This window comes from Chrysemys picta, chromosome 1 (assembly GCF_011386835.1).
Source record: "Chrysemys picta bellii isolate R12L10 chromosome 1, ASM1138683v2, whole genome shotgun sequence".
NCBI classification, from domain to species: Eukaryota; Metazoa; Chordata; order Testudines; family Emydidae; genus Chrysemys; species Chrysemys picta.
Window position 1 is genome coordinate 191102431 of NC_088791.1, and position 27714 is coordinate 191130144.

The 27714-nt window shown below is 42.1% G+C and overlaps 2 protein-coding genes across 21 annotated transcripts in view; one reads left to right on the forward strand and one right to left on the reverse strand.

The window, feature by feature from the left end:
• GART (phosphoribosylglycinamide formyltransferase, phosphoribosylglycinamide synthetase, phosphoribosylaminoimidazole synthetase) overlaps positions 1-7180 on the reverse strand; it is a 53053-nt gene extending 45873 nt beyond the window's left edge. Inside the window, exons 1-2 of the mRNA XM_008165260.4 lie at positions 7063-7180; positions 1916-2064 (exon numbers count right to left, since the gene is read on the reverse strand). Coding sequence (XP_008163482.2) covers positions 1916-2060 — 145 coding nt within the window. The 5' untranslated portion in view covers positions 2061-2064; positions 7063-7180. The remainder of the gene's footprint in view (positions 1-1915; positions 2065-7062) is intronic.
• Positions 7181-9999: 2819 nt separating this feature from the next.
• SON (SON DNA and RNA binding protein) overlaps positions 10000-27714 on the forward strand; it is a 58337-nt gene continuing 40622 nt past the window's right edge. For 3 of the 20 annotated variants that reach the window (XR_010599974.1, XM_065589767.1, XM_065589760.1), the window contains exons 1-2: positions 10488-10858; positions 14575-27303. Coding sequence is in view for 17 of the 20 variants with exons in the window: in XM_065589767.1 (XP_065445839.1) it covers positions 10642-10858; positions 14575-27303 (12946 nt within the window). In the remaining 3 variants the exon portion in view is untranslated. Of the gene's footprint in view, positions 10245-10483; positions 10859-11560; positions 11728-14574; positions 27304-27714 lie in introns of those variants that run through there. The other 17 variants (XR_010599981.1, XM_065589792.1, XM_065589770.1 and 14 more) reach the window with 16 other exon arrangements.

A 27714-nucleotide genomic window follows, 5' to 3' on the forward strand; every position in this document is an offset into this window, starting at 1 on the left:
GATCAGTGGTTTTCAACCTGTGGTCCGCAGACGTCTGGGGGGCCGCAGACTATGTCTAAGGGGTCCGCAAAAGATTATCGTTACCATAGAACAGTGGTTTTCAACCTGGGGTCTGCAGACTATGTCTAAGATTTCCAAAGGGGTCTGCACCTCCATTCAAATTTTTTAGAGGTCCGCAAATGAAAAAAGTTTAAAACCACTGATCTAGAGCATTTATTTTACATACAGAATGTGTGAAATCTGTCATGGCTCATGTTTTCACAGGAGGTAGTAGGCAGATTTTGGTTGCATGCTATACAAGCATATATACAGCATGTATGTGTATATAATGCACATCTACACATATACTGCATTAATCTTAATTGTATGTGTAATAACATATTTCAAAGTATACAGTTTATGGCTATGTTCATTGAAATATTTGGAAACATAAGCCCATCATTAAAATATTCTCTTCAGCGGTGTGATCTAATGGAGCAAGTAATTCCTGGCTCCCTCTCCTGGACTGAGTAATTATTCCTGCTCTCCCACTGAATCATTGTGTGACTTTAGGAAAGTCACTTAAGCCAACATTTTCAAAAGCCACATCCAATTTTGGATGCTCAATTTTAAATAGCTTAGGTCTAACTTTTATAATTGATGACTACCAATTCAAGCCAACTGATGCTGTAGGTACTTAAAACCTCTGAAAAAGGCACCTAGAATTAACCTAACCTCATTATGTCCCAACATGTAAAACATGGATAAGAACATTTTCTTACCTACAGCATTCACCCTTAAAAACTTGCTAATCTCTTAGGTAACTAAATAAGCAATATCTCAATACACACCTAACATTCCTTGTGGGCACAAGTGTAACCCAGATTACACACCTGTGCAGGGGGAGTAAGGAAGCATAAGGGGAGTAAGGCGGCACCAGAGTGGTGTCATAGGCAGGCTAGGAAGGATTAGATTTTTAAATTGGTAAATGTTGATTTCACTGTATATATTGTTTATTGTATTGATTTTTCACAGTTACAGAAAACCCTGGGGTGGGGCCAGACAATTGTTATTTAATGACCGCAGATGTTGAGATTCGAAAAGTTAAGCTTCATCACCATTAAACACAAATTGTACATTTTGATATGATGTTGACAAAGTAAATCACCTTAAATCCAACTCTAATAACTTCTCAAGCAGCATTTTTCTTACTTCGCTTATCTGTTAATGTCTGTTATGATGATGGAAGTATTTTGTCTGTACACACATAGACAAAATACTTCCATCATCATAACAGACATTAACAGATAAGCGAAGTAAGAAAAATGCTGCTTGAGAAGTTATTAGAGTTGGATTTAAGGTGATTTACTTTGTCATCATCATATCAAAATGTACAATGTGTGTTTAATGGTGATGAAGCTTTAACTTTTCGAATCTCAACATCTGCTGTCATTAAATAACAACTGTCTGGCCCCACCCCAGGGTTTTCTGTAACTGTGAAAAATCAATACAATAAACATTGATATTATCCATCAAAATTATGAGCAGGCTTGGCAGGATTCAGACATTTCTTTTATAGACAGCAGCCTCTGCAGGGCCCCTTGCTACACAAGAGGGTGGGTAGTGGGTGGTTTCTTGCCTCCACCTCCCCAAAGCAACACCAGCATAGCTGAGCTGGTGCAGAGGGGGAAATAATCTGCACAAGATAAATTACAGTCTGAGTAAAGCTTTTTTAATTACTTCTCACCCTATCCAAACATCACCTTTATAAGCATTCAGGGTCTGAAACATAAGAACTCCTATGACACTAATAGATAGAACCCTACATTTATCAATGAACTATCAGTTTAGGCTCAACTACTGGTATTACACATTTAAAAACAAACAAACAAACAAAAAACCCACACTATTTTAGGTTCTCTTTTTTGTTTATTACCTGAATTTGAAATTTTTCCATTATTGGCTGTTCCTGCATTTCCTGGAGCGACTAGCACTCGTTTTATATGTGGTGACTGTGCTAATTTCCAGGCCAGGGCATGTTCTCTGCCTCCGCCACCAATCACAAGCACTTGATCAGCCATCAGTCTGTGCAAAACAACCAAAGTAATAACATTCAGGTTAGGAAAGCAACAACATCATTGTGTGCACTCATCAGCTAATACCTTTGGTCTGCAGAGCAGCAGAGGAACTCACTGCAAAGGCAGATGCCATTTTTGCCTGTTTCACATAATTGTTGTCCTGCGGTTTTGTGTATAAATGTGGTGAAGAAAGCAAGGTAACGATAGCACTGGCTCAACCAAGCACAGCACAGTCCCCATAGAAGTTTTCCCACTGAGTTCTGCCAATGCACATCAACACGAACCTCCTATACCATTCTTGGTTCTCTCCTTACCAGACTACCAACTGTACCAAATTAAACAGTAGTTTTATGACATAGATAAATGTTCACTAGTGACCTGGCTGTGATTAATCACAGTACATTTTATATTGTGACCTAAATAGGTTTCTGAAGAATGTGAAAATGTCAAAGATAAAGTCTCTTTGGACTAGTGAAGAATTATTTGCTAGTCCAGGGTTAGGCAACCGACGCACAAGAGCTGATTTTCAGTGGCACTCACACTGCCCGGGTTCTGGCCACCCATCCGGGGGGCTCTGCATTTTAATTTGATCTTAAATGAAGCTTCTTAAACATTTTAAAAACCTTATTTACTTCACATACAATAGTTTAGTTTTATATTATAGACTTATAGAAAGAGACCTTCTAAAAACGTTAAAATGTATTACTGGCACGCAAAACCTTAAATCAGAGTGAATAAATGAAGACTTGGCACACCACTTCTGAAAGGTTGCCGACCCCTGTGCTAGTCTGTCTAGTGGTGTTGCTAAATGAGAGAGCTCAAGACTTCTCACGAGTGATGTCTGAAAATCTTCTTAATACCTTATATGAAAATGAAAAAGTCAGAATGATGAAACAGGGAAACGTCTTCCAACCTCAATCTTCCTCAGGATAGAGCAACCGCATTCCAAACAAAGCTTTACAGACGAACACATGAAGCGCAGAATGTCCTGCTAAAACACAAAGCGGCCTGACCCTGCAAGGAGCTGATCCGGGGTCTGTTCCAACGTTCCCCAAAAAACAGTGGAAACACTCCCTTTGATTTCAGTGAGAGTTAGCTGGGGGAACCTCCAAATGAACTAAGACTTACTCACATTATTTCAACGGGAGTTGGTAATGCTTACAGTCTTGCACGCTAAGGCTCAGCCTTTGCTACAATAAGAAGCTAGTTGCTATAGTAAATAAGACATTACTTAAGCATTTCAGTGACATTTTATCTTTACATTAAGTTTCTAAAATAATTAATAGAAATAAATAGGTATTCTAACTTGGAGTTTTTGAAAAAGAAAAAGCTACATTTCCAAGATATTGACTAAATAATCTATAACCGGGGTTCTCAACGTTTTTCTTTCTGAGGCCCCTTCAACATGCTATAAAAACTCCACAGCCCACCTGTGCTACAATTGTTTTTCTGCATATAAAAGCCAGGGCCAACGTTAAGGGGTAGCAAACAGGGCAGCTGCCTGGGGCCCCACGCCACAGGGCCCCCCCCCCCCATGAAGCTATATTGCTCAGGCTTCTGCTTCAACCCCGAGTGATGGGGTTCAGGGCCCTGGGCTTCGGACCCATGTGGTGGGGCTTCAGCTTTCCACCCTGGGCCCCAGTGAGTCTAATGCTGGCCCTGTTTGGTGGCCCCCCTGAAGCCTGCTTGCAGCCCCCAGACCTCTGGTTGAGAACTACTGATCTATAATATTCACAGCAGTCCAGTCTATCAGTTAGACCTTGAAGAAGCCATCCAGTAAAGGAGAATTCATTTAAGCAGAATGCCAGTAGCTACAAACCGGTGTTGCTAAGCCTGAATGTAAAATGTACTAGCGGCAAGAAAGAGTTTTATTTTTTTTAAACCACAATACATACAAGGCAGTAGTTAACTCTGTCTATTTGATATGTGTATAAACAGTATTATTAAATAGTGAAAATAAATTTTTAAAAGCTTTCATGCAGAGGAAAGCAACCACAGTCACTTTAATTTAATTCTTTTTAATTCTTAACAATAAATGTCATGTGGTCAATAAGGGGGTCTTGTGTCTTTGCTGTCCAAACCATCTTACATTCATTAGGAGAAAGAACACCAATTGAATAAGAATTTTACTCAAATTGAAAAACCAACACTGTGTTGTAATCTTAGCAAACATGGCACTTAAATTCCATTTGTCTTCCTGCATTTCTTCCATGAAGAAGCTGGTGACCAGCCCACTTTTGTACATGTGTACAGTTTCACCCAAAGCAGGGCACAGACAAAAAGCATTTGGCACAGTATTCATGTTGGACATGCATACACACAAGCTCTATTTATAGAAGGCTAAAGACCAGAACTTCGATGTAAAAGGGTAAGAAAGAACTGTCAGAGAGCTAATCTCCCCAAAAAATTCATAGATTCCAAGTCTAGAAGGCACCATTGTGATCATCCAGCCTGATCTCCTGTACAACTCAGGCCATAGAAATTCCCCTAATAATTCCTAGGGTGTATCTTTTAGAAAAACAATCAATCTTGATTTAAAAATAGTCAGTGATGGAGAATCCACCATGACCCTTGACAAATTGTTCCATGGTTAAAAAGTGACTTACAACAGCTGGGACTGATAGCAGGGTTTCAGCCAATCAGCAGGACAAGGTATGTGCCTCATATCCAAATCAGCCATATTTCATGAGAAATGTAGTTAGTCTGCTGAAAGCCTGACTCAAACCCTGCTATCTTCTCTCCATATAGCAGCATCATATTTTTGCTCCTTTCGGTGACTAGACACTAGAAACTTGTCTTTCCTGGGAATTGTTACTATTCAGGGCATGGCTTCCACTACAAAGGGATCACTTGGTGTAATATCGTGAATATATATGAAAAAGCATGTTTTTAAACCTAAAAAGTCTTAATAGCAAATTGTGGGCAGGAAGATCCCGCACATTTTCCAGAAGATATTTCAATTCTATATGCAATAACATTTTTAAGTCTTGTACCAAATAGAAGACTCCTTCAGAGATGGAACATTTTAACAAAAACAAAAATAGAGTTTGAAGAATAAAGAAAAACCATGAATAAATCAGGTAAGCAAGTAAAAGAAAAAAGGGAAGAAAGGTTAAGGGACTGGCCACAGTGAAGGATAGTAATCTAAGAGGAAAACATTTTTTTCTTCTTTAAAAATAATATAATGTATTAGACAGTTATCTCTTATTCCTAAATGAGTCAAACCCAATAAGCATGTTCCCATGTCAGTGCATGGAACCTCATAGCAGAACAATACAGACTTGAAGAGCAAGGTTATCACAAGAGCCACAGAAATTAAAATACACGCTTTAAAGATTTATTTTGCAAAAATCACTCCATTAGTGCTTGACACAGAGGCTGAAACGAGGACAGAGAATATACTTAATGCTAGATGACGCTGATCTGAGAGAAGGGATACTCAGTAGCCAGACACAATGACAAAAGAGAAAGGCAGTCTCCAGTTAAGTTGATGCACCCATTCCCAATGCCACCACCCCACTGACTACACCACACCAATGAGATAATTGTTGCAGATTATTTTATGATTCACATTTGAGCTAATAAAAACCTCAGTCCAGATTTTTGGTCCCTCTAAGACCCCTTTGCAGCACTCCTGGGGCACAGAGGATGCATGAATCTGGCTTCTGATGAGTCCCATGATGTAAGGGGAAATCCCTAAGTGTCATCCAGCAGGCCAGTGCCAGAAGTGGAAATAGAACCCAGATCTCCTAAATCCCAGTCCAGTGCTTTCTCAGCAAAATGACTCTAGAGGAGGGTGACATGGCAGAAGCAACAGATGATAAAAATGACTTTGGCAGGGGTGGGGGGAAAGGATTAGCTTTTTAGAAGGAACTCAGATCATTATGTCATAACAGTTAAACCTTGTCTCAAAATTCTTCTTCATGTACAAGCAGTCACCTGAAGCCATATTCTGCATCCTAATTTAGGGAAAACACTCACTGAAAAACCTGTACTAAAAATCAATGGGAGTTTTGGTGGCCTCATCCCAACAGGTACTCAAACCTGCAACCCTAATTATATTCAGTGAGTTGAGAGTGCTCTCAGGATCCAGTCCTAAATAAAGATTGCAGAATAAGGACTAGAGAGAATAAAGGAAAGAAAAGAAGCATTTTCCTTCCTGTCAACATATATACTTACATACTGAAAGTAAATATACTTTAAAAAAAGATTATAACAAATATTAGCAAATTTAACCACTAATTTCAAGGTTCCCTAGCTGAATTTAAAGAATTTATGAGGACAATACCAATTTTGGTAGTACTCCAAATTTGCAAACTGAGGGGAAAGAATAAAAGAAGGTTAAAGATCAAACCACGATAGGTCAAAAGTTTAATATTCGCTTTTTAAAAAAACAAATATTTTCCTACTTGTTTAAAGCCAAAAAAATAAAACAGTGTAGCATTTATATAATATGAATAACAAGCCTGTATGTATGCATAATGAAAAAACAAAAATTTAAATTTCTAGTTTCTGAGCTGCAATTCTGACCAAGAGTAAGAACAGCTATTTTTAAATTCATATAAATAAAAAAAAAATCCTATTGCCCTTATAAATAATAAAACAAGCAGTAGAAGAAGCAATTTGCAGTTACAATAATTACAGTGCTAACACCACAGTGTTTAAATTAAACGCACCCACCCGAGTTTGTTATAGCTATATAAGAACAAACGTTGCTCATCTTACTCATGCAAGTAATTCAGTTGAAAGGGAGGGCTCACATAAAAACACAAACATTGCTGTTCCTACAACAGTGCAGAGGAAAAGCCATTTTACGGAAGATCAAACACCACAGACCAAGCACATGGCCGAGATCACAGAATAAATCTCCTCTTACAAATTTGTCTCTTAAAACATTGTTTCTTTCAAATGCCTCACTACAGAACCTACACGTGCAACTCGGTAACATCCATGCAAGATGTGCGTTAGATAGAACACATTTCTAAAAAATTAACGAAACACTTACTGAAACAAGAGAGCAGAGCACGTCCGCCCGTCAGACTACTCGACCTTTTGCGGCAATTTCTGCAAACGACAGACAAGTTCCCAGAATTCTCTAGCAGCATGCGCGTGCTTGATTAACCCTTTAGGCGGAGGAAAGGAAAAAGCAATGAATGGGAGGGATTGTAAACGGAGAAAGAGAACTTTTTATACTAATAAATCAAGGAAATAAGAAATAGAAAGCTGATAGTGAATGCCACTAACAGTTCACAGTCTATCTATGCATGAAGCTAGGGATTTTACAGTCATTTATTTACAGCAGATGACTCTTTTGACGCGTACAGGCCTTGGAGTTGCAAGGAGCTCTGGACAGGAGGATCGATGTGTCCCTAGTGTGCCCCATTGACTTCAATGGGGCTTTTCATAAATATAGTGATCTGCCTATGTAGATCTGATTGCATTATCCGGGTGGCAGTCTAATAGACTGTGAAATAATTTCCCAAGGGAAGTAGTTGAGCCCCATCCTGGCTACATTTAAAACTAGATAGGACAAACACCAGAAAATGCATGACAGTGAATAATTTTCCATTGTAAGGTTATGGACTACAGCTAATAGATCTTTTTCATCTCTAGATTATTTGATTCTCTGATATAATGGAGGAAATATAACACCACTCTATAGTGAAACATTGATAGTTAATGGGTTAATTGGATGATACCCTACTAAAACTAGTACTGTTTACTATTTTACTAGGGCAAATGCTCTTGGGAATATTATGGTATTAAATAACAACAAATAATCAATTCCTTATACTTATTGTATATATAGGCTTTAATTATGAAGAATTGTGGGGATACTCTAGCATGTTAAATTTAGCATTCAAATGGTACAAAGGCATAGGTGCTGGAACTAGGAGTACTGCTGCACCCGCTGTCTTGAAGTAGTATTAACCAATCCAAATACATGGTTTCCACCTTCAGCACCTCCATTATAAAAATTGTTCCAGCAACACTGCGCAAAGGTGTTATTCATTTTGCTGCAGTTTCTTTGCTTTCCAAGAGTCGTAATATAGTTGTGAAGGACTCACTCTTTGCTGAATTTTGCTCATATCTTGATAGGAGTAAGTAATTCCTCTGAATGCAAATAGGAGTGTGTATGCATGAAAAATTATATGCTCTAAAAAGGCACAGTATCATGTTGCATCAGATCTTTTTAAATTATGAGTATCAAAATAAAATATCCGTTTATTAAATACTTTTACATATATGTGTAACTCAAAGAATCATTGGTTTAAAAAAAATCCCATACTCAAGCTCTGGAGTAGCTTTCGTCTTATAAGTGGTACGATTGACTTCAATGGAACTACTATGAGGAGAAAATTTACTTCAGAGCATAAACAATTGCAGTATTGGGCCCTAAACTGGTCAACAGTAATTGATATATATATAATCACTATGGCCTTGTATGAACTAAAAAAAATATGTTTTTTTAATTTGAGTTTGCTTAATGGAACTAGTTCAATTCAGTTGAAAATCTATTTACTACCAATCTAGATTAAGTTGTTACACTGTCTACACTAGTGTTAAACTGTTTTCAATCGAGCTAAGCTACTTTGATTGCGCTAACTCAATTGAAACAAAACATCTTTTTTCAGTCGAGACAATGTCTATGTAAGCAAGATTTGAAAAAATGATTCAGTCTGACAATTTTTCACACCAATGAGATTTCTTGGTAATCCTCTCATTCTTGTCTAAAGTATGTGTGATATTGTCAGAGTAGTATCAAATGCTTTAATTCTTATTTATCAAAGGTGCCTCTGGCAGAGTTATAAGTGCTGTATAATTATTAAAAACTGAATAGATCTATTATGGTATAATGAAAATCTTTTGATGACAATGTGGTTATATCCAATAAGCTAAAAGATCCAGTAACATCTAGCCCAGTATCCTGTTTTCCTACAGTGGCCAATGCCAGATGTTTCAAATGGAATGAATAGAACATGGCAATTGTCCATCTATATATCCCATTGTCCAGTCTAAGCGTCTAAGCATCTGGCAGTCAAAGGCTTAGGGACACCAGGAGCATGGGGGTGCAGCCGTGACCATCTTGGCTTATAGCCTTGATGGACCTTTCCTCCAGGAACTTTAATTATTTTTTGAATCCAGTTATAGTTTTGGCCATGACAACATCCCCCGACAGTGAGTTCCACAGGTTGACTGTGCATTGTGTGAAGTACTTCCTTTTATTTTAAACCTGCTGCCTATTAATTGTATTTGTTGACCTTCGATTCTTGTGTTATGCAAAGGGATAAATAACACTTCCCTATTTACTTTCTCCACAGCATTAATGATTTTATAGACCTCTATCATATTCCCCCAATAATAATAGACTATAAATAAGATCTCCACAGCAATTGATTTGCTGTCAAATTAGTGTAGGTTGGCTTTCCAGAAACTAACACATGCAGCTTGTCTTGAGGACATATACTATGTATAGAATTTACTTTGGGTAAATTAATATTTGAAAATTTAACTTTGTCACTCAAGAATACAGAATCATCACATAACTGTATGCCATCACCCAATTTGCTATTTTCTCTCACAGACCAAATAAGGAAAGGGGTAAGGCTGCATCAGTGGAACACCAAAATATGTGTGTGAGAAAGTGCTTTGGGGATAATATCCCCAAATATCTGCCACAAGGGCAACTGGATTTAGTGCAGCTGATCCGTTTGTAGTGATGATCTAGTAAAACATTTCCCAAACCAGAGACTGTCTGGCTAGCGCAGCTAAGGCAGAGGCTGACTTTCAGGTTGGGGTTTATTTATTTATCTGAATTTAGTTTCTGGATTCCGGTCTCCCCGACAAACCTACAGACGCAGGTCAGATCCAGACTTCCTAAGAGCTGGTTTTCCCTCACATGGTCTCTCTGTAAACACGCTCTGCCCTGTGCGTGACTTTACACAGCTGCTCTCTGTGTGTGCAGCCATCAGCGCACGGAGCCGCGCCGCACCCCCGGCTGCAGCGGTCACCCGCCGTCTTTCTCTCGCGCACGGGAGGCGCAGGGGAAGTGCGGGGCCTGGTGCGGCGGCGCTGCCTGAGCCCCATGGCGGAGCTCCCACGGGCTGCGGCGGGCTCGGGCCCGGCCGGAGGCGGCAGGCTCGGGCTCCAGGCGATCACGGCCCCGGATCCCCGGCCTGCGCGGAGGTGAGTGGTGCCGGGCGTGCGGGTCTCCCGCGGGCGGGCAACCGAGCCCCCGCCGCGCGCCTACAGGCGGACGCGATCCCGGGGCAGCCCCCGCCCGGGCCGAGCCCCATGTACTGCCCCGGTGGGGGAGGGGAGAGGGATCTACGTTTCATCCCGTGGGTGGAGGGGCAGCGCGGCCCCGCGCCCACCGGCGCCCTGTGTGGATGGGGGGGGGGCGGGAACTCGGTGCAGTAACATGGCTGCCGGGGCCCATCCTCCTCCCCGGGCACCTGCGGGGGGAGGGGAACGTCCACGGGCCTTCCCCCCCCCCAAGAGAGGCTGCGCTCTATGGTTCCCTGTGGGGGTAGAGCGGTTGATTGACGTCCCGTCATGCCGCTGGTTCCACAGAGGGCGACCAATGGCGGGAGGGCATAAAGGGAACGCGTCGGGGGCTGGCCCGTTGCTTCTTGCGCTGGTGCATTGTGGGGTAGTGGAGGACCCGCGTTGCGGATGGAGGGGGAGTCGAGCCGTGGGGCTGTCATGGCGACTAACATCGAGCAGATCTTTCGGTCCTTTGTGGTCAGCAAGTTCCGGGAGATCCAGGAGGAGCAGGAACAACAGCAGCAGCTGGGCGGGTAACGAGCCGGCTCGGGGCCGCGGGGAGGCGGAGTGGGACGGGAGCCTAGTGGGAGCGGAGTCGGGGTGGGGGCGGGGAGCGGTGTCCAGGGGGCAGTTGCGGGACGGGGACAGTGGGAGGGAGGGTGGGCGCGGGGAGGGATAACTCGGGACAGTTAGGTGGGGGAGGGGCGGCCGTTGCGGGTCACTCGAACATACAGGGCCTGGCCCAGCGCTCAGCGGCGACATCCGGTTATGGTGCAACCAGGCCGCTGCCCCTCCGGGCGGTCAGTTCTTCAGTGAAAATAACAAGTTTGGATGGGCTAATTTCGCAATGCTTTGATGCTCCTCAGAACACGTGCACGCTGGTGTGTTTTCAGTCTGAAAAAGAGTGCTTGGTGGGGTGGGTTTTACTCTTTTTTTGGCGAGGGGAGGGAAGAGGGAAACGAAATTTCTGTGTTGCGAAAAGGCCTGGGATGAAACAGTGAGAAAATATTTTCTTCCCTTTGGCATAGTTCTAGTGACTAACAAAGTATTTTGTCTAAGAACGCAGTAAGTAAAACAAACTGAAAGATTAATATTTCACTAAAGTGCAAGGCCTCTTCAGGAGGCTAAAGTATTCTTTAGAAGGTTTGGCTATAAGAAATGTGAATACATTACCTTTAAAAAATAAAAATAAAGCTCGAAATTACTTGAATTTTGTTAATATTTTTCTCGGTTAGTGGAAAGGTAGAAGGCCAGCAGAATGGTGAAACAGTCCCAGCTGAGCAAGCAAACACTTCAGATGACACAGTTACGGGTGCTGGGAGTCTTCAGAATGATCAGATAGTTCAGAAAATAGAGGAAGTACTGTCTGGGGCCCTTGATACAGAGCTACAGTGTAAATCAGGTAAATGAAAATGCTTAAACATTGCAAATATGTTTTTCTTCAAGGGGACACCATCAAGAGTAAATCTAGTCAGTATTTTGAAAATGAAATAAAAGTTTCTAGTGCTACTCTTGCCGTGCACTTCCCTGATACTTTTTATGGTTTTATAATATTTTACATATATGTAAAAATGTAATATATATTTTACATATATAGTAATCCTCTGAAACTGATTATCCATATAGTGCTGTCAAGTGCACAAATTAAGAGAAAAGTAATCTTCTGCCCCTTATTTCTTTGTTATATTAATATTAAATTTTATTTGTGACAGTAACAGAATAAAAAAATCAGAGAATATAATTTTTTTCTTAATTGACAAATGCCTCTTTAAAGATTACTTATGAAATAAGGCATGTAACAATTCATAAGTATCTTCTTCAAGGCATTGTTGTGCAGTTCTAACTCTGGCAAAACTTTCTGAAATCAATGGAAGTTTTGCCTGAGTAAGGTCTATAGGATTACTCCTCACATCATTTATCAAACTACAAAATTGTATGACCAAGCATATTAATCAGATAGCAAGGTATGAAATAAAGTAATTTAATGGTGGTGGTATTAGTGAATAATGTACTTATAATTGGAAAAAAACAGGCATTCAGCTTTCTGTTGCTTCAAATGTAATACACTAAATAAAATGCCTGTATAGACCCTCTGATAACAATGAATCCAGCAAAAACGAGTCCTGCAAGCATTGCCTACATTTGAGTAGTTCCAGTGATTTCAATGGGATATTCACATGAGTAAAGTTACTTGTATATGTAAGAATTGGCAGTATTGGGGTCCTACTTGATTACAAAAAATGCATTTTCATTGTTATGTCATGGAAATGAGAGGACTGCTGTGCACTTGGTAAGTATAGACTCTGTTTCCACAGAAGACAATGTAGAACTTTGTCGTTGATCTTTGATCTGAATAATCGCAAAGGCTACATTTGCAATTTTTTCTGATAATGTTTCTTCTTTCCATAATGTACTATGGCTTTTCTACACTGAGCATTTTCAGAAATCTTCCTTGCAGTTGGTGTAGAACTGGTGTTGGTTGAATAGTACAAGGAACAGTGGGAGCACTAGTGCAAACTGGCCATTCGTGTTTTTAAAACTTGTCTAATTCTTCTCAAAAGAAGACTAGATAATTTGGTAGTAAAAAGACTTGCAACCATTATGCGCTAATGCGCCGCCAACCAGCAATGGTAAAGGTGAAGCTACAGCAGTGATTTGGGATTTATTGAAAAAGTTGTGCAGGAAAGGACGCTGACCCTATATTATTGATACTCTTCATGGCAGTTGAAGGAACATGGATAGAAATGCCTTTTTTTTTTTTTTATATTAACACTAATATAGGCCTTAGTCATACAAACACTCATGTGTGTAAAGTTACGTGCATGTTTTCATGATCAGGGCCATATGCGTTTTATAGTATGCCCATCATCATAGAATCTGAATGTTTACTTTTGATATCAACTCTTTTATTCCAAGATCACTTTCTCCTTTTAAGTATTGTTTTGAGGATAGAAGTAAATCGTAGTCCTCCGTTACAGCTTAAGGTTGCTGGGTTGCTGCAACGTACAAAAATTTTTTTTCAGTGCAATTATTTTTTTAAAGGAACCTGGCAGACTAGAATTATATACTGTATAAAAAATGTTTTTACTAATTACACTTTAGTGCCCAATTCTGCAAGTATTTACCTGCTTCACATGCCCTTGGTTTCAGTGGCACTACTCATAGTTAAGCATGTGTGTAAATCTTTGCAGGATTGAGGCGTACTTAAGGGGGCTTTACGATGTTTGTATACCTCCCTGCTTAAGCGCTTTGTGTATTTCTCAAGTTCTCTCAGATTGGGTAATGAAAGCTAGTGAATTTGAATTGTTTTATTTTTAGCTTCTGATCATTTTTTTGCTAGTCTTCATGTACGAGCAAATGCTGCAATGTGTGGTTGCAAACTTTTTTTTTTTAAAGAAAAAGTGTTTCTATTGGAATTAATAAATAACCTTGAGAAATTTTCTTAAATATTTGTTAAGGCTTTTTAAACATACACATTCAATTTTAGGAAAATGTTGACCTATCACTTAAAAAAAAAAAAAATCTTAAGACATGTATTTTAACAACTAAAGTAAAAGTTTTGTTGAAGTCTTTTTCTTGGATAATGCAAATGGCACATTTTCTTCACAGTTGTGTAATTTTGTAATATGTGCTATTTTTTTCAGGCATAGTCTTTGCTGTCTTCCAATCATTATAAATGTTTTAGCTACTGATCAAAGGTCAGCTGCTATCACATCAACTTAACAGTCTTATTTGTTGTTTTAAGTATAGAAATCCTACCAAAAAATTGGCAAGAGGCAGTTTGAAGATTGGTTTAATTTTTTTGAAAGCTAAATTTTTGGTTTTAACCCAGACATTTTAAGCCAGTGGGTCCCCAACCTTTTTCATCTGGCGGGCGCCACATGACGAGCCACGGAGGACTGTGGTGGCGGACGAGCATCCGCCGAAATGCCGCCGACAAATGGCGTCATCCAGAGGCGTCATCACTGAAATTTGGCGGCATTTCAGTGGATGCTCGTCCACCGGCCAGTACCGGGCGCACTTAGACGCCCCGGCTGGTGCCATGGCACCCACAGGCACCACGTTGGGGATCCCTGTTTTAAGCTCTTACTGAGGGAAAATGTAACTCGTGATGTTATCGTAAAAAATGTTGATTTCAGGTTGTGTATAACTTTATGTGCACCTGTGCCCAAATACTGGTTTAAAATATTTTATATTTGAATTTCTTTTTATAAAATTAGTTTTAAATAAATGTCCTTTTTTTTTTAAGGTGTGGAGGAAGATTCAGTGAAAAATAGCTCTTCATCTACAAAAAGAGGCCCTACTGACGAAGTAGAAGATGAAATTCCAAGAAAAAAATCAAAAAAGAACAAGAAACACAAAAGCAAGAAGAAGAAGAAGAAAAAGAAGAAGAAAAGGAAGAAAGAAAAAAAACATAAAAAGCAGCCAAAGGAATCAAAATTAAGTGCACAGTATGGAGAGCATGCAGATTTACAACCTGCTTCTCACTCAAAGACAGAAAAATTGGGCTCAAAGTTGATCACACAGCATGGAGGGCATGCAGATTCAGATCTTGCTGGTCAAATGCAGCCAGAAGAATTGGGCACAAAATTGAGTGCAGAGTACATGGGGCATTCAATTAAAAGACTCACACCTCATTTGCTATCAGATTCTGAATCATCTGTGGAAAAACTTGGGAGTGAAAAAACAAACTTGGCCTTGACTGATATACACAGTTCAGAAACCAGCAAATTGGATACCCAGGAAGAAAATACTAGTACAATGAAAATTCAAGAGCAAGCTAAAGTAAAATTATTGGTGAATAAGACTCATGAAAGTATATATCATATAGCTATTAATATGAATGCAAAGGGTGGACCTTTACCAGTTAAAGACACTGAAAATGGTACTGTGTCTACCAACAGAACTGGAGTTGCTGGTAAATCTGAAATTGAAAAGGATTTGGAAGCTATTCCAGCCTCTGAGATAACAGAAGAACTAAAAGATTCAGAAGCTACTCTGAAATCGATGGGCATGGTGGAGGTGAAAGAATTAGAAACAACCTTAGAATCTGAGGCCATGGCAAAGATTAAATTTTCAGAAGCAATTCTAAAATCTCTGACTATGGCGACTTCAGAGGGTTTGGATGCCCCTCTAGAATCTGTGGCCATAGCAGAGGTGAAAGCAACTCTAGAATCTGTGGCTGTGACAAATGATTTGGTAGAAACTCCAACATCTGTAGTTGTAATGGAGACGAAAGCTTTGGAAGGAACCGCAGAATCTGTTGTCATGACAGATATGAAAGGTTTGGAAGCCACTCTAGAAACTGTGGGTGTGTCAGAAGCAAAAAGTTTGGAAGGAGGGCTTGAATTTGTGACTGTGCCAGATGATTTGGTAGCAACTTCAAAATCTGTGGCCAAGGCAGAGGTGAATGGTTTGGAAGCAATACCAAAATCTGCATCTATGGGGGAGGTGAAAGGTTCAGAACCTGTTGTGAATGCAAAAGATTTGGAAGCAGCTCTAAAACCTGCAATGGAGAGGAAAGATTTGGAAATAACTCCAGAATCTCTACACATGGAGGAGGTGAAAGGTGCAGAAGGAGCCCTAGAATCTGTGGCTATGGCAATAGATTTGGAAGGAACCCTCAAACCTGCTCCTCTGGCAGAGGCAAAAGATTCAGATGCACCATCACTGTCTCCGCAAATAGAAGATATGAAAGAGTCAAAAGGATTCCTAGAATCTGTGGCCATGGCAAAAGGTCCAGAAACAATCCTAGACCCTGCAGGGGTGACAGAGGTGAAAGATTTGCAAGAAATTCCAGAATCGCTGCACATACAGGATATGGAAGCTTTGGAAGCATCCTTAGAACCTGTGGTCATGACAACAGGTCTGGAAGTGGCTCTAGAACATGTGGCTGTGGCGAAAGGTGCAACTCCACTTTCTATGCAAATGGAAAAAGTGAAAGATTTGGAAGGAGCCCTAGTAGAATCTGTGGCAGTGGCAAAAGGTTCAGAAGCAGCCCTAGAACATGTTGTCTTGGCAGAGAATAAAGGTGTGGAACCAACTTCACTATCTCTGCAAATGGAAGATGTGAAAGATTCGGAAGGAGCTCTAGAATCTGTTGCCATGGAAGAAGGCTCAGAAGCAACCCAAGAACCAGTGACAGAGGCAAAAGACTTGGAAGCAATCTTAGAATCTGTCTCGGAGGTGAAAGGTTCAGAACCAGCACCTCTGTCTCTGCAGATGGAAGATGTGAAAGGTTCAGAAGGAGGTGTAAAATCTTTGGCCATGGCAAAAGGTTCAAAACCAACCCTAAAAGCTGTGGCTGTGGGGGAGGGAAGAGGTTCAGAAGCAACTCTGCTGTCTCTGGAAATGGAGAATGTGAAAGATTCAGAAGGAGCCCTAGAATCTGAGGCCGCGGCAAAAGATTTAGAGGCAACTCTAGAACCGGTGGCAGAGGTGAAAGATTCGGAAGCAATGCTTCGGTCTCTGCAAATGGAAGATGTGAAAGAATTAGAAGGAACCCTAGAATCTGTCATGGCGGCAAAAAGTTCGGAAGAAACCCTAGGGCCTGTGGCCAGGGTGGAGGAGAAAAGTGCAGAAACACCTCCACTATCTCTGCAAATAGAAGATGTGACAGAATCAGAAGGAGTCCTAGAATCTATGTCTGTGGTGAAGTTGAAGGCTTTGGAAGCAGCCTTTGAGTCCGTAGTCATGGTAGAGGTGAAGGATTTAAATAAACTTGTACAAGCTGAGTCTGAGGTCACAACTCAGTTTAAAGATTTGGAAGCAATTCCCAAATTTCTGTGCATGGAGGGAGATTTGGTAATAACTCCAGAATCTGAGACAACATCAGAAGTGAAAAACATGGAAATAGTTGGACAATCTGAATCACTGGCAGAAGTGAAAGATTTGGAAACCACCCCAGAATCTGAAGCAGTGGCAGAGTCAAAGGATTCAGAAACAACTACAGAAACTCAGGTGCTGATGGAAGTGAAAGATTTGAAAACAATTCCACAATCCCAAGTCATGACAGAAGTAAGTGACTTGAAAATATCTCCACATACTGAGGTGGAGGTGATGAAAGATTTTGAAACAGCTACAAAGTCTGATGCCACTATAATAGAGATGGAAGATTCTGAATCAACTCTGGAATCTAGGGCAGTAGTGGAAGTGAAAGATCCGGAAGCCACACCGGAATCTGAGGCAATGACTGGCATAAAATATTCTAAAAAATGTCTAGAATCTGAGGCCAAGGCAGAGTTGAAACATTCAGAAGCTACCCCAGAATCTTTACACCTTACAGACTTGAAAGATTCTGGAAAAACTCCGGGACCTGAGATGATGATGCAAATTAAAGATTCAAAAACAATTCAAAAATCGGAGCCCGTCACTCTGGTGAAAGATTCTGAAGCTAGTCGAGAATTGCTGCATATAGTGGTAAAAGATTTGCAATCAACTCTAGAACCTGAGACTGTGACAGTGGTGAAAGATTTGAAGGAAACTCTAGAGTGTGAGATGGTGGTGGCGAAAGATTTGGAAACAACCCTAAAATCTGAAGTAGTCATGGATGTAAAGCATTCTAAGGCTGCTCCAGAATCTTTGTATAAAGCAAAGGTAAAGGATTCAGAAGCAGTTCCAGAATCTCTCTGCTCATCGAAGGTGAAAGTTCCAGAACCTGCTCTAGAATTGGAGGCGGCAGCAAAAGTGAAAGATTTGAAAGAAACCCTAGAATCTAAGGTCATGGTAGATGTGAAAGATTTGGAAGCTGCTTCAGAATCTGTGGTCAGGATGAAGGTAAAAGATTTGGAAGAAATTCCAGAACATTGGCAGCCAGTGGATGTGAAAATTTTGGAAGCATCTCTGGAATCTGAGGAAACAGAAGAAGTAAAATATTCAGAAGCAACTCCAGAAGCGCAGGTGTTGACAGAGACGAAAGATTTGGAAGAAACTCTGGAAACTCTGTACACTGCAGAGGTGGAGGAGTTGGAAAAAATTACAGAATCTATGCCAATGGTAGAGGTGAAAGAATCTGAGGCTGTGACGGATCTGAAATTCTCAGCAACAACTCTAAAATCTGATAAAACAGTGGAGGTGAAAATTTTGGAAGATACACCAGAATCTTTGACAGTGGAAAAGATACAAAATTCAAAAGCATATGTAGAATCTCTGCACACTGAGGAAATGAAAGATTTGGAAGCAGATCTAGAAGCTGAGGCTGCAACAGATCTGAAGGATTTGGAAGAAACTTCAGGCACTGTGCAGGTGAAATATTCAGAAGCAGTTTTGAAATCTGTGGGCATAGCAGAGAGAAAACATTTGGAAACAACTGTAGAAAGTCCTAATGCAGTGCTAGATTTGGAAACAGTTTTAGAATCTCAGCACATTGTGGATCTGAAATTTCCGGAAACTCCTGAGATTCCTGAGTTAACAGTGGAGGTGAAAGATTCTGAAGCAGCTCTAGAATCTGAGGCTATTACAGAGGTATTGCGACCTATTCCAGAGTCTGTGGCCACGGTGGAGGTGAAAGATTTGAAAGCAGTTCCAGATTCTCTTCACACAGTAAACATGAATAACTTGGAAGCAACTCCAGAATTGGCGGCAGCTGCAAAGGTGAAAGACTTGGAAGCAGCTCCAGAATCTGTGGTGGCAATAGCAGAGGTGAAGGATTTACAAGCAGCTCCAGAATCGGCAGCAGTGGCGAAAGATTTGGAAGCAGCTCCAGAATATGTGGTGATGCTGGCAGAGGTGAAAGATTCAGAAGTAGTTCCAGATTCTCTGCATACCATAGATGTGAAAGATTCTAAAACAATTCCAGAATCTGTGGTAGTGGTTTCAGAGGCGAAGGATTCAGAAGCCGCTCCAGAATCTGTGGCGGCAGTGGCAGAGTTGAAATACTCAGAAACATGTCCAGAATCTGTGGTGGTGACTGCAGAAATGAAAGATTTAGAAGCAGCTCTGAAATCTGTGATGGTGGCAGAGATGAAGGATTTGAGAGCAGCTCCAAAATCTTTGGCTGTAGAGGTGACAGATTTGGAACCAGCGCCAGATATTCTGCGTCCTGTAGATGTGAAAGATTCTGGATCAACTACAGAATCTGTGATAGCAGCTGAAGAGGTGACAGATTTGGAAGCCGCTCCAGATTTTCTGCACACTGAAGATGTGAAAGATTCTGAAAGAACTCCACTATCTGTGGTAGTGGCTGCAGAGGTGAAAGATTCAGAAGCTGCTCCAGAATCTGTTGTGACAGTGGCAGAGTTGAAATACTCAGAAACAAGTCCGGAATCTGTGGTGGCTACTGCAGAAATGAAAGATTTAGAAGCCGTTCTGGAATCTGTGGCAGTGGCAGAGGTGAAGGATTTGCAGGCTGCTTCAGATGCTGTGGTGGCGGTGACAGAGGTGAAAGATTTGAAAGCATCTCCAGAATCTTTGGCAGCGGTGGCAGCAGAAGTGACAGATTTGGAAGCAGCTCCGGATTTTCTGTGTACTGTAGATGTGAAAGATTCTGGAACAACTGCAGAATCTGTGATAGCAGCTGAAGAGGTGACAGATTTGGAAGCAGCTCCAGATTTTCTGCACACTGAAGATGTGAAAGATTCTGAAAGAACTCCACAATCTGTGGTAGTGGCTGCAGAGGTGAAAGATTCAGAAGCTGCTCCAGAATCTGTTGTGACAGTGGCAGAGGTGAAATACTCAGAAACAAGTCCGGAATCTGTGGTGGCTACTGCAGAAATGAAAGATTTAGAAGCCGTTCTGGAATCTGTGGCAATGGCAGAGGTGAAGGATTTGCAGGCTGCTACAGATGCTGTAGTGGTGGTGGCAGAGGTGAAAGATTTGAAAGCTGTTCCAGTTTCTCTGGTGGCGGTGGCAGACGTAGAAGAGTCAGAAGGCACTCCAAAATCTGTGGGGGTGGCTGCAGAGATGAAAGATTTGGAAGCAGCTCCAGAATCTGTGGTGACCATGGCAGAGGTGAAAAATTTGGAAGCACCTCCAGATTCTTGGTATACAGTGTACGTTAAAGATCCAGAAACAACTCAAGAATCTGTGGCAGTGACAGCAGAGGTGAAGGATTCAGAAGCAACTCCAGCATTTGGGGCGATGGCGGCAGAGGCGAAAAATTCAGAAGCAGCTTCAGAATCTGTGGCAGTAGCGGCAGAGGTGAAGGATTTGCAAGCTGCTCCAGATTCTCTGGTGGCAGTGGCAGAGGTAGAAGATTCAGAAGCAGCTAGTGTTTCTCTGCATACTTTAGGTGTGAATGATTCAGAAGCAGCTCCAGAATCTGTGGTGGCTATGGCAGAGGTGAAAAATTTGGAAACATCTCCAGATTCTCTGTATACACTGTATGTTAAAGATTCAGAAACTACTCAAGAATCTGTGACAGTGACAGCAGAGGTGAATGATTCGGAAGCAACTCCAGCATTTGGGCCAGTGGCGGAAGAGGTGAAAAATTTGGGAGTGGCTCCAGTATCGGTGGTGGCTGTGGCAGCGGTGGAAGTTTCGGGAGTGGCTCCGGAATTGGTGGTGGTTGTGGCAGAGGCAAAAGATTCCGAAGCGGCTCCAGGATCTGTGGCAGAAGTGAAGAATGATGATCTTTTTAAAAAAAAGAAAGCACATGAAAAAAGTAACAAGAGTAGTGATAAACATAAACAAGATGCAAAGAAATTAAAAAGGAGTAAATCTAAATCTCTTTCACGATCCAGGAAGCGGAAAAAAAAGTCCAGGTCACGTTCTGTTTCTAAACATTTGAAATATAAAAGAGCAAGGTCTAGGAGCAGAAACTACTCAGATTCCAGAAAGAACCATTCCACATCTTATGACAAGTCTAGATCCAGATCTGTGGAAAAAAGAGGGGGCAAAGACTCTTCCTGGAGGTCCAGACGCAGGCGCTCCAGGTCCTCTGATGGTCTCAAGTCAAGATCCAGATCCATTGATAAAAGGGAAGGCAAAGACTCTTCCTGGAGGTCTAGACGCAGGCGCTCCAGGTCCTCTGATCGTCTCAAGTCTAAATCCAGATCTGTTGAAAAAAGAGAGGGCAAAGATTCTTCACGGAGGTCTAGACGCAGACGCTCCAGGTCCTCTGATCGCCTCAAGTCTAGATCCCGATCTGTTGAAAAAAGAGAGCGCAAAGATTCTTCACGGAGGTCTAGACGCAGACGCTCCAAGTCCTTGGATCGTCTCAAGTCTAGATCCAGATCTGTTGAGAAAAAAGGGCACAAAGACTCTTCCTGGAGGTCCAGACGCAGACGCTCCAAGTCCTCTGATCGTCTCAAGTCTAGATCCAGATCTGTTGAAAAAAGAGAGCGCAAAGAGTCTTCACGGAGGTCTAGGCGCAGACGCTCCAAATCCTCTGATCGTTTCAAGTCCAGATCCAGATCCAGATCTTTTGAAAAAAGAGGTGGCAAAGAATCTTCCTGGTGGTCCAGACGCAGACGCTCCAAGTCCTCTGATCGTTTCAAGTCCAGATCCAGATCCAGATCGGTTGAAAAAAGAGGTGGCAAAGAATCTTCCTGGAGGTCTAGACGCAGACGCTCCAAATCCTCTGATCGTCTCAAATCAAAATCCAGATCCAGATCTGTTGAAAAAAGAGGTGGCAAAGAATCTTCCTGGAGGTCTAGACGCAGACGCTCCAAGTCCTCTGATCGTCTCAAATCAAAATCCAGATCCAGATCTGTTGAAAAAAGAGGTGGCAAAGAATCTTCCTGGAGGTCCAGACGCAGACGCTCGAAATCCTCTGATCGTCTCAAGTCAAGATCGAGATCTGTTGAAAAAAGAGGGGGCAGGGACTCTTCATGGCGGTCTAAACGTAGACGTTCCAAGTCCTCGGATCGTCTCAAATCTAGATCCAAATCTGTTGAAAAAAGAGGGGGCAGAGACTCTTCACGGAGGTCTAAACGTAGACGCTCCAAATCCACCGATCATCGCAAATCTAGATCCAAATCTGTTGAAAAAATAGGTAGTAAAGAGTCTTCACGGAAGTCGAAACGTAGACGTTCCAAGTCCTCTGATCGTCTCAAATCTAGATCCAAATCTATTGAAAAACTAGGAAGCAAAGCGTCTTCATGGAGGTCCAGACGCAGATGCTCGAAATCTTTTGATGGTCTAAAGTCTAGATCTAGATCCAAATCTGTTGGAAAAAGACAGAGCAAGGAGTCTTCACAGAGATCTAGAAGTAAACACTCCAAGTCTTTTGAACATCACAAATCTAGATCCAAATCTGTTGAAAGAATAGAGGTACAGGAACCTTCACGGAGGTCTCGAAGTAGCCACTCCAAGTCTTCTGAGCCTCACAAGTCCAGATCCAAATCTGTTGAAGAAATAGAGGTACAGGAACCTTCACAGAGATCTCGAAGTAGCCGCTCCAAGTCTTCTGAATGTAACAAATCTAGATCCAAATCTGTTGAAGAAATAGAGGCTCAGGAGCCTTCACTGAGGTCTCGAAATAGCCACTCCAAGTCTTCTGAATGTCATATGTATAGATCCAAATCTGTTGACGAAATAGTGGTTCAGGAGCCTTCACAGAGGTTTCGAAGTAGCCGCTCCAAGTCCTTGGAACATCAACAATCTAGATCCAAATCTGTTGAAGAAATAGAGGGCAAAGAATTGTCACAGAGGTCTCAAAGTAACCGCTTCAAGTTTTCTGAATGTCACGAGTCCAGATCAAAATCTGTTGAAGAAATAATGGTTCAAGAGCCCGCACAGAGGTCTCGAAGTAGCCGCTCCAAGTCTTCTGAGCCTCACAAGTCCAGATCCACATCTGTTGAAGAAATAGAGGCTCAGGAGCCTTCACTGAGGTCTCGAAGTAGCCACTCCAAGTCTTCTGAACGTTGCACGTCTAGATCCAAATCAGTTGAAGAAATAGAGGTGCAGGAGCCTTTACAGAGGTCTCGAAGTAGCCGCTCCAAATCTTCTGAACATCTCCAGTCTAGATCCAAATCAGTTGAAGAAATAGAGGTGCAGGAGCCTTTACAGAGGTCTCAAAGCAGCCGCTCCAAGTCTTCTGAACGTGTCACGTCTAAATCCAAATCTGTTGAAGAAATAGAAGCTCAGGAGCCTGCAGAGAGGTCTCAAAGGAGCCGCTCTGAGTCTTTGGAACGTCAAATGTCTAGATCCAAATCTGTTGAAAAAGTAGAATGCAAAGATTCTTCACAGAGGTCTCGAAGTAGCCGCTCCAAGTCTTCTGAACGTGTCACGTCTAAATCCAAATCTGTTGAAGAAATAGAAGCTCAGGAGCCTGCAGAGAGGTCTCAAAGGAGCCGCGCTGAGTCTTTGGAACGTCAAATGTCTAGATCCAAATCTGTTGAAAAAGTAGAATGCAAAGATTCTTCACAGAGGTCTCGAAGTAGCCGCTCCAAGTCTTCTGAACGTGTCACGTCTAAATCCAAATCTGTTGAAGAAATAGAAGCTCAGGAGCCTGCAGAGAGGTCTCAAAGGAGCCCCTCTGAGTCTTTGGAACGTCAAATGTCTAGATCCAAATCTGTTGAAAAAGTAGAATGCAAAGATTCTTCACAGAGGTCTCGAAGTAGCCGCTCCAAGTCTTCTGAACGTCACACATCCAGATCCAAATCTGTTGAAGAAATAGAGGTTGAGGAGCCTTCACAGAGGTCTCGAAGGAGCCGCTCCAAGTCTTCTGAACGTGTCACGTCTAAATCCAAATCTGTTGAAGAAATAGAAGCTCAGGAGCCTGCAGAGAAGTCTCGAAGCAGCCGCTCCGAGTCTTCTGAATGTCTCACATCTAGATCCAAATCTGTTGAAGAAATAGAGGTTGAGGAGCCTTCACAGAGGTCTCGAAGTAGCCGCTCCAAATCTTCTGAACGTCACACATCCAGATCCAATTCTGTTGAAGAAATAGAGGTTGAGGAGCCTTCACAGAGGTCTCGAAGGAGCCGCTCCAAGTCTTCTGAACGTCACAAGTCCAGATCCAAATCTGATGAAGAAATGGAGGTTCAGGAGCTTTCACTTAGGTCTCGAAGTAGCCGCTCCAAGTCTTCTGAACGTGTCACGTCTAAATCCAAATCTGTTGAAGAAATAGAAGCTCAGGAGCCTGCAGAGAGGTCTCAAAGCAGCCGCTCTGAGTCTTTGGAACGTCAAATGTCTAGATCCAAATCTGTTGAAAAAGTAGAATGCAAAGATTCTTCACAGAGGTCTCGAAGTAGCCGCTCCAAATCTTCTGAACGTCACACATCCAGATCCAAATCTGTTGAAGAAATAGAGGTTGTGGAGCCTTCACCGAGGTCTCGAAGTAGCCGCTCCAAGTCTTCTGAACGTGTCAAGTCCAGATCCAAATCTGTTGAAGAAATAGAGGTTCAGGAGCTTTCACAGAGGTCTCGAAGTAGCCGCTCCAAGTCTTCTGAACGTGTCAAGTCCAGATCCAAATCTGATGAAGAAATGGAGGTTCAGGAGGTTTCACAGAGGTCTCGAAGTAGCCGCTCCAAATCTTCTGACGGTCACAAGTCCAGATCCAAATCTGTTGAAGAAATAGAGGTTGCGGAGCCTTCACAGAGGTCTCGAAGTAGCCGCTCCAAGTCTTCTGAACGTCACAAGTCCAGATCCAAATCTGATGAAGAAATGGAGGTTCAGGAGCTTTCACAGAGGTCTCAAAGTAGCCGCTCCAAATCTTCTGAACATCGCATGTCTAGATCCACATCTGTTGAAGAAATAGAGGTTGAGGAGCCTTCACAGAGGTCTCGAAGCAGCCGCCCGGAGTTCTTGGAACGTCAAAAGTCTAGATCCAAATCTGTTGAAAAAGTAGAATGCAAAGATTCTTCACAGAGGTCTCGAAGTAGCCGCTCCAAATCTTCTGAACGTCACACATCCAGATCCAAATCTGTTGAAGAAATAGAGGTTGTGGAGCCTTCACCGAGGTCTCGAAGTAGCCGCTCCAAGTCTTCTGAACGTGTCAAGTCCAGATCCAAATCTGTTGAAGAAGTAGAGGTTGCGGAGCCTTCACCGAGGTCTCGAAGTAGCCGCTCCAAGTCTTCTGAACGTGTCACGTCTAAATCCAAATCTGTTGAAGAAATAGAAGCTCAGGAGCCTGCAGCGAGGTCTCAAAGCAGCCGCTCTGAGTCTTTGGAACGTCAAATGTCTAGATCCAAATCTGTTGAAAAAGTAGAATGCAAAGATTCTTCACAGAGGTCTCGAAGCAGCCGCCCGGAGTCCTTGGAACGTCACAAGTCCAGATCCAAATCTGATGAAGAAATGGAGGTTCAGGAGCTTTCACTTAGGTCTCGAAGTAGCCGCTCCAAGTCTTCTGAACGTGTCACGTCTAAATCCAAATCTGTTGAAGAAATAGAAGCTCAGGAGCCTGTAGAGAGGTCTCAAAGCAGCTGCTCTGAGTCTTTGGAACGTCAAATGTCTAGATCCAAATCTGTTGAAAAAATAGAGGGCAAAGATTCTTCACCGAGGTCTCGAAGTAGCCGCTCCAAAACTTCTGACAGTCACAAGTCCAGATCCAAATCTGTTGAAGAAGTAGAGGTTGCGGAGCCTTCACAGAGGTCTCGAAGTAGCCGCTCCAAGTCTTCTGAACGTGACAAGTCCAGATCCAAGTCTGATGAAGAAATGGAGGTTCAGGAGCTTTCACAGAGGTCTCGAAGTAGCCGCTCCAAATCTTCTGAACATCGCATGTCTAGATCCACATCTGTTGAAGAAATAGAGGTTCAGCAACTTTCACAGAGGTCTCGAAGCAGCCGCCCGGAGTCCTTGGAACGTCAAAAGTCTAGATCCAAATCTGTTGAAAAAATAGAGGGCAAAGATTCTTCACCGAGGTCTCGAAGTAGCCGCTCCAAAACTTCTGACAGTCACAAGTCCAGATCCAAATCTGTTGAAGAAGTAGAGGTTGCGGAGCCTTCACCGAGGTCTCGAAGTAGCCGCTCCAAGTCTTCTGAACGTGTCAAGTCGAGATCCAAATCTGTTGAAGAAATAGAGGTTGCAGAGCCTTCACAGAGGTCTCGAAGTAGCCGCTCCAAGTCTTCTGAACGTCACAAGTCCAGATCCAACTCTGTTGAAGAAATAGAGGTTCAGGAGCCTTTACAGAGGTCTCGAAGTAGCCGCTCCAAGTCTTCTGAACGTGTCAAGTCCAGATCCAAATCTGTTGAAGAAATAGAAGTTGCGGAGCCTTCACAGAGGTCTCGAAGTAGCCGCTCCAAGTCTCCTGAACTTCAAAAGTCCAGATCCAAATCTGTTGAAAAAATAAAGGGCAAAGATTCTTCGCAGAGGTCTCGGAGTAGCTGCTCCAAATCTCCTGAACTTCAGAAGTCTAGATCCAAATCTGTTGAAAAAATAAAAGGCAAAGATTCTTCACAGAGGTCTCGGAGTAGCCGCTCCAAGTCTCCTGAACTTCAAAAGTCTAGATCGAAATCTGTTGAAAAAACAAAGGGCAAAGCGTCTTCACACAGGTCTAGAAGAAAACGCTCCAAATCTTCTGAACGTCACAAGTCTAGGTCCAAATCAGTTGAAAAAGTAGAGGGCAAAGAGTCTTCACAGAGGTCTAGAAGTAAGCGTTCTAAATCCTCTGAACGCAAACCACAAAAACATGATAGTGAATCGCGGTCTAGACGAAATCGGTCTCGGTCAGTAACACGTAAAAGACTGTCAAAATCTAAATCTAATCATCGATCTCGGACACGCTCTCTATCACGTTCAAGACACAGAAGGAGGAGTCGGTCAAGATCAGTGTCGAAAAGGAGACGGTCTTTATCAAGAGAGAGACACAAAAGATCTCAAAGGAATAGATCAAGGTCTGCTGATAGAAGAAGAAGAAGATCAAACTCAAGGGATCACCGAATAGTGCTCAGGTTACGGACCAGAAGTCGAACACCTATTCGACGAAAACGGTCTAGGTCAGTGGGAAGAAGACGAAGCTCTAGCAAATCACCAGTTCGACTAAGACGATCAAGATCACCTGGGAGAAGAAGATGCTATAGCAGATCACCTGACCGTCAGAGAAGGTCCAGATCATCCGATAAGTTTTCAAGCAGATCACCTAAACGTCTTACAGACTTAGGTAAGTAATGCTCTTCTCGTCAGTCATTTTCATGGCTGAGTAGTGTTGACCTATGTAAACTTTGTTCTGCCTCTGATGAAGATAATAGAATGAAACCCTAGCATTCATCAGGAATCTCTTCTAAGCAATTGTTTAATTTTAATAACAGACTTTTTGTTGGCATTGAGTATGCACTTTTAGGGGATTCAAGAGGATTCAAGTGTGTAGTTTGATTGAAAATGCAGCAGAAAAATGTGAAGGGTACAGGATTTTACAGGTTACTCCACATAGGCAGACCCCTGCACTCATGATGAACACTGAGGCTATGAGTCTTCAGGTGCAAGTGCACAAGGATTTGCCCACACATTGTAATTGTAGTATCAAGGCCTTAATGTTTTTGTTAAGATGCAGTGATTCACCAGATTCATTTTT